The sequence below is a fragment of the Wolffia australiana genome, chromosome 4, assembly GCF_029677425.1.
Source record: "Wolffia australiana isolate 7733 chromosome 4, ASM2967742v1".
Lineage (NCBI taxonomy): Eukaryota > Viridiplantae > Streptophyta > Magnoliopsida > Alismatales > Araceae > Wolffia > Wolffia australiana.
This window is the reverse complement of record NC_135838.1, coordinates 6995402-7002542: the sequence shown is the minus strand read 5'-3', so window position 1 is coordinate 7002542 and position 7141 is coordinate 6995402. Positions and strand designations below refer to the sequence as shown.

General features: G+C 42.7%; 1 protein-coding gene across 1 annotated transcript; it reads right to left on the bottom strand.

Moving 5' to 3' along the window:
* Positions 1-1713: 1713 nt before the first annotated feature.
* Positions 1714-6615, bottom strand: LOC144701759 (Leucine-rich receptor-like protein kinase family protein). Its single transcript, XM_078573509.1, has 3 exons — positions 5500-6615; positions 3258-4811; positions 1714-2453 (listed from the first exon to the last, which is right to left on the bottom strand). The coding sequence occupies exons 1-3, from the start codon at positions 6434-6436 to the stop codon at positions 1879-1881; spliced, it is 3066 nt and encodes a 1021-aa protein (XP_078429635.1). The 5' UTR covers positions 6437-6615; the 3' UTR covers positions 1714-1878.
* Positions 6616-7141: the final 526 nt, after the last annotated feature.

Below are 7141 nucleotides of genomic sequence, written 5' to 3'. Positions count from 1 at the left end.
TGTAAACATGGGTAGATGTATTATGAAATCAATCAACCTTGTTGTTAAAAACCGTGAAATGAGATTTATGATAAATAAAAATGTTTGAAGGTGGAAAAACATTCTTCTCATAAAAGGAATTTCTTGCTTATAAGGTTATTTGGAAGAAGAGATTGACAGAATGAAAACTTTACCATAATGAGTCTTTCAGGATTCCTCGGAACCTTGATCTCAAACCATACTGGACTCTAATCATAACTTCTGCAAGAAAATTTTCTTTCATGCTTCACTTATTTATTTGGTATGTTTAGTATGAAAATAGTATAAATCGTCATCAATATTTCTTCTCACTGGCCCATCAAGTTGAAATATCTTTGGAGCTTGAGATAGGAGCATATTTGTAATGTTTCTGCTGACTCTTAAGTTGACATAGTGATGTCATATACTGACTTAGATTCCAATTTTGATCTCTATTATCATTGATTTGATTAAATTTATCAATCAAAATGGTCAATAACCATGATAAGATATAAAATCAAAATAAATTTATGAATGAGTAGAAATCGTTTAACAAAATTTTGAACTATAACTCGTGATCTGTGATATGATCTTTCTATGCCTTCTAACCTCCTGTATTATCTGAAATATTCATTCTTTGTCTCATCCCTCATTATTTTTATCACGTTCAACTCTTGTTTTGTTGTTCAAAATCATCATCGCTGACCTCATAGTCTGTCAGTACGTGTTGATGGGTTAGATCTGGTTATTTTAAAGAATATCCATTTAGATATTATTTATTATTAGTGAAAAGTGTGTTCATTTTATAATGTGTTAATTATATCATTTCCGAGTATGGGGCTCAACACAGTAAGGCAGAAGCAATCTAATAGCAACCCCTAAGTAGTAGACAAAAGTGGCTCAAAGGAAATTATGTATATATTGACAATAATTACACTGCTCGACTGTGATGATTTGTGTGATGAGACGGTTGATGTAGTATGGACATAGAAATGCTTCATAAAACACCCATAGGGATGACACCTACTTATAATTGAATTTGAATCTTGAAAAAAGTTATAATTTCAATACTGAAACAAGTACACAATGAAATTTATGAAAATCCTGGAAGCTATATAAGACAGCCAAACATTTTCATGATGATAAACTCTTTAAAAGTTATCCTGATAAAAATGCTAGATATATAACGATGTAATGGAATTATAGTTCTCAAAATTAAAAGCACCAGATATAGTAGTTAAAATATATAAGTACAGTGAGAGTGTAATTGCTGACCCTAAAACTTATTCAACTTCAAAGTAAATTATCAGGATATGACACATTTTTTGGAAAGCACACAGATTTCATCAAAGAGTTGGGCTAACTGCTCCATAAAAAGTTGCATTTGATCTAAAGATTATGAATGAACTAAACTTTTTGTGGAACACAGTGACTTTTATTAAAATACTATGAGAGTCCACCATGGTATACATCTTCCATCATTTTAAATAAGTTAACTTGCTAAAGAAAATAAAAAAACATGAAGAGGCATATATCATCATAATCCAATGTATTCAAATTTTGAAACATTTATTTCCGTGTTCATAGAGTTCCCAGCATTTATTGTGGACAATAATAGTACCTCAGAGGTACATCCTTAGTGGTCCTCTGATACAAGGGAAAACTCATGATACTAAAGATTAATGTATCATACTAAAATATGAACTACCAAGCTAATGCTGACAACCCCAATCTGAGCTCTATAAATCAATGGAAAATAACGTTTTACACACAAGGGAGGGCCAAGAGAAACAAGAGATAGACACAGATAGAGAAAGAGAGGGTGGATTGATCTGCAGGGGCAAATAACTATACAAACGGCCAAAAAAAGAGAAGCCCCAATCAGACGACAACGGAACAGAGCTCCTCGAGGACGGCCCTGGCAGTGGGCCTCTCACTGGCCGGGAGCACACACCGTAGGGCGAGGCCAAGGAGCCGGTCCATGGCAGGAGGAGGGGTCTGGTCTGTTAGCGGAACCACGTCTCGGTCGTAGCACTCACACGCCCGCCCCTCCCGCACGCACATCCGGACCCAGTCGGCCAGGTCGACGGCCCCGGACTGGCCCGATATGATGTCCTCGGCGCTACGTCGAGTCAGCAGCTCCATCAGGATCACCCCGAGGGCGTATACGTCCCCCTTGGGCGACGGGGCTTGGGCCAGCTCAGGGACGGAGTAGCCGAGAGCACTCAGGTTCAACATCTGCTCCCGGGTGCCAGCCGGGGTCATCAGACGGTGGAGACCGTAGTCAGTGAGCCGCGCCGTGAGATCACTGCCGGTGAGCAGAACGTTGGCGGGCTTCAGATTCCCGTGCGCGAGGCCCCGGTCCTGGTGGAGGTGCACCAGCCCCCGGGCGATGTCCGTCGAGATCTTCAGCCTCTGCACGGCTGTCAGCGGCGAGTGCCGCCGCGGCGTCGACTCTGCCCAAAACATTGATTAAGTACAACCATATGGAAAGAAGGGAGAGGTTTTAAGGAGAGAGTGCGACATGATAATGCATAAGGAAAGACATGATGGTCAAAGGTCCAGAGCAAGAGAGATGAGCAGGAAGACATTGAAGGAGAGCAGCTTTCGGAGAAATATATGGAGACAGAAAGAGAGAGAGAGAGAGAGAGAGAGAGAGAGAGAGAGATGGAGAGTGAGCTCAAGCATAGAATGATTATTGAGGTTATACAGGAAAGCTAACGAGTTGCGAGTGATTGAGGTATTACAAGGGATTCAGATAAGAGAGAGGGAGAAGATGTATGTACTATTTCATCACTATATTTGTGTATTGTTTATTTTGCGCCCGTGTATGACTGTCAGCTTAAACATTGAACTAAATTGAGCACAACTTTAATCCAATATTTTCAAATTGTTAAATACTCAATCAGGATGTAATCTGGACCCAGTGAAGTATTTTGCCCAAATTGAATAATAAGAACTACAAATTAACAGGTTGTGATGAAACAACAAACCAGACACAATCCAGAGAAATCTTCAAGAAAACATGATAAACTCATCAAAGAAATTTGAGAAAAATTTGGTCATAATCCAATTACTGAGATGGGATCTCAAAACTAGTTTAGGGCATAAGTATATGTTTTTGTATACTTAGTAATGGTCTAAGAAACATGAGAAGTGAACTGGGGAATAAAAAGTGTAGGGAGATCCATCTCATGTCATCAAGAAGTTTAGATGCAGATAGGCAGGGAGCAAAAGACAAAAGGGGAAATGTGACATACCATGAAGATGGAGGGCCAAGCTATCTCCATGGATATAATCAGAGAGGAGGAGGCGCTCCTGCTCGCGTAGGCCCCAGTAAAAGCTCCTCAAGGGAACTATATTAGGATGCCGTATGGAGCCGATCTTCTTGACCTCTTTAGAAAACTCGTTCTTGCGCTTCACCAGCCCAACTCTCAACCACTTCACGGTCAACACATGACCATCGTCCAGGGTCGCCTTATATGATGTCCCGTGGCTACTTCTTCCCAGCACTTCTGCCGGAGCCCGTGACAAGTCCTCAGCCGTCAACGTCAACGACTTATCCAAGTAAAAAAGATCTCCAGCAAGCCGGTCCGGCGAATAAACATCCAGCACGACGGCCTGGTCAATGGCATCTACCTCCCTCGTATTTGAAGGAGCAATTTCAGCTGTTTCCGAGATCGTTGAATCCTTCTGCGCTGGTAATGTCCTTGACGACGTCGAATTTAATAAATGATCGTTGGAGAAGCTCATCGAACTTTGGACGACATCGTGTTTATGGAATCTGAAGATTGATGATGGGGAGAACCTGCCGGCAGCATAATCCCTGAATCCTTTCTTGCCGCAGAGCTCTTGAGTTGCTATCATATAAACGGCCATGAATATGAAGAAGATCAGCACAACAGCTCCAACCGAACCAAAGATAATGGCGATGAGGATTCTGGACTTCATCTGTCGATGCTCTGACGGGGAACCAATAGTGGAAGAGTGGGTCTGCGGGCCGGACCGCCCGCCCGGTAATATAAGCAGAGCATTGCCCGGGTGAAATGCATCAATGCCAAATTTCCTCAGACTTTCGGGGACAACACCAGATAGATCGTTATAAGAAACATTGAATCTCTTTAAGCTGGCCTGTGGAAGGTTAGGGATTTTTCCTTTGAAGCTGTTCATAGACAGGTCAAGAAATTCGAGATTAATGAGGTTAGATAATTCTGCGGGTATCCCACCAGAGAGGGAATTTTTCCCGAGCTCAATGTACTTGAGCTTCTGGAACTCTGAGATTTCAGGAGGCAGCGGACCCGAGAGGGAGTTAGAGGATAAGTCCAAGAACTCCAATGGTAAAACAGAAGGCAATACAAGCGATTCTGTTGAATGAGGAGCTTGAATAGGCAGAATTCCTGAAAATTGATTCTCCGACAGATTCAGATATGTTAATGCCAACGATAAGAAAAGGCTAGGAGGGAGAGGCCCCGTTAGTTTGTTTGAGCTGAGGTCAATATCTGATAGCTGACGGCCGATGTCCGAGGCCGAGGGCAGAGAGCCAACCAGGGAGTTGTTTCTCATCTTAAGATAAGTCAGTCCTTCAAAATGGAAGATTGAGCTTGGTATTTCTCCGGATAATGCATTCGAACTCAGGTCAATGACCTCAATAGTAGATCCCCAGCTCTGAATTGAAGATAAATCGCCAGAGACCATGTTCATGCTCAAATCAAGTACTTGGCAGGCACCTATTTGCGCTGGGAGTGAACCAGAGAGTAGATTCGATGAGAGGTTTAAGACTTTTAGAGACGTAGAGTTAATGTTGAAAATTTGACCTGCATACAATAACCATGAATTATATAGTAAAGTTCCCCATTATCAATAACATAAAAGAAAATAAATAACGTCTGCATAATCAGCACCGATAAAAAGTCCAAGGAAAAACCAAACCATCATCACGTAAATTTCAAGGGAATGAAGTCCTCTAAAATAAGCCTTAATCCTTAACGATCAAGTTTTGGATCGAGTTTCAATTGCCGTCGATAAAAGAAAAATCCTTCATTCCACTTTAATGGCCAGTAGCATTAAATTAAATAAAATAAAATCACAATTTTCCTCAAATCTTGAAACTCCCGACACCGGACTTCAAAGTTCTTGAACTCCGAGAAACAGCCGGGGAAACTTTTTGACACAACTCGATTTTCACACATCGAGGTTAATTATGTCCCAAAAGTATTTATTTTCTTTCGGTAAAATAAAAAGACAACCAATTTACAAACTTCGAACTTGCCTCAAAATATTTATTAAGACTTTCATTCACAAATATCACAAATCTTGTGATATTTGGGTGAACAGTCATCCACAAAATGTTTGCATAATGAAATCGACGAGATAGACTGCCGTCAAATCAGCAAGAAACAGAAATTCATCTAGTTCTTCCAAGAGTGTGGACATCGTAGAAAGGATCTCAGAAGAACAGGTAATACACAGAAATATCAAAAGGAAATATTAATCTAACGTTACCTGTAAACCCATTTCCACTCAGGTCAAGTTCTAGCAAAGCCGCCGAACTACCGAAGAGTCCTTGAGGAAGATGCCCAGAAAGCAAGTTCCAGCTCGCTCTTAAAACCCTCAAATTGTACAAGGAATCGAAAGAGGGAAGCTCGCCGCTCAATCGATTATTGCTCACATCCAAAGTCTCCAAGTTCTTGAACGACGGAAGAGCATCGCCCAAAAAGAACCCTCCCCCGATCCTGTTGAAACTCAAATTGATAATCTTCGCCGTGTTCCCCAAGCTCGTGAGATTCACCGCATCCACGGCCAACGACCCGTAGAAACCGTTGTTGCTCAGATCAAGAATCTCCACGTTGCGCAGCTCGGAAAGCATCTCCTTGACATCCCCATCGAGGCTGTTGAAGCTCAAATCAAGAACCCTGAGCTGCTGCAAAGACCCCAATCCGCCGGGAAACCGGCCCTCGAACCCATTCCGCGAGAGATTGAGATGAACAAGCCCCCAAAGATCGGTAATCCGGGGAGGAACAGGCCCGTAGAACTGGTTCCCGGACAGATCAAGATGCTGAAGAGAACCCATCGACCCAATCATCGGAACGAGCCGCCCGGTCAAATTGTTCCCCGAGAGGCTGAAATTCCGAAGATTGCGCATTCCGACGAGGGTGGAGAACTTGACCTCGCCGGAGAGGGCGAGCCCGTTCAAGGCAACAGCGATGACCCCGTCGTCGTCCTCGCAGACGACGCCATGCCAATCGGTGGGGCAGCGATTCTGGGCCAAGGCGAGGGATTCCTTCCAGGAGGAGAGTACCAAGCCGGAGGGGTCGTCGCGGATGCCCTTCTTGAACTCGAGGAGGGAGCGGAGGTCGTCGGCCATGGCAGAAGCTCGGGCCGGGGTCGTTGGAAAGGAAATCAAGAAGAGAAAGAGGAGGAGGGGGAGCGGAGAGGCCATCTGCGATGGAGATTGGGATCGGAGCGATCTTCAACGGAAGGGATCGAAGGGATGAAGCAGCATTGGGGGAGATCTGCTCCTCCGAGAAGAGAAGAGAAGAGAGGAAATTAGGGTTCTTACTTCTGAGCTGCAGGACTCTACTTCTCGTTATGCTCTCTCTCTCTCTCCGCTGTGCAGAGAAATATATATATATGTACCTAGAGAGAGAGAAGAAAGAGAAGAGAGAGAGAAGAAAGAGAAAGAAGAGAAGAAAGATAGAGACTAGAGAGAGTAGATAAGAGAGAGAGAGAGAAGAGAAAAAAGATAGAGACTAGAGAGAATGAGAGAAGAGAGAGAAGAGAAAGAGAGAGAGAGAGAGAGAGGAGAAGAAAGATAGAGACTAGAGAGAATGAGAGAAGAAAGAGAGAGAGAGAGAGAGAAAAGAGAGAGAATGTAGAGAGAGAGAGACAGAAGAGAAAAAAAAAAGATAAAGAGAGAGAAAGGAGGGAAGAGAGGGAATGTAGAGAAAGGGAGAGAAGAGAGAATGTTGAGGGACAGAAGAGGAAAAGACAGAGAAGAGAGTGAAAAGAGAGAGAATAGAGAAAATATGGATAATAAAATAAAAGAAAGAGAAGAGATAGAAGAGAGGGAGAAGAGAGATAATAGAGAAAATATAGATAATAGAATAAAAGAAAGGAAGAGAGAGAAGAGAGGGAGAAGAGAGAG

Coding starts and splice junctions, on each gene's coding strand:
- LOC144701759 (XM_078573509.1), bottom strand. CDS start 6,436: ATGGCCTCTCCGCTCCCCCTCCTCCTCTTTCTCTTCTTGATTTCCTTT. Junction 4,812..5,499: donor GAGTGGAAATGGGTTTACAG/GTAACGTTAGAT, acceptor TATTGTATGCAG/GTCAAATTTTCAACATTAAC. Junction 2,454..3,257: donor CTTGGCCCTCCATCTTCATG/GTATGTCACATT, acceptor TGTTTTGGGCAG/AGTCGACGCCGCGGCGGCAC.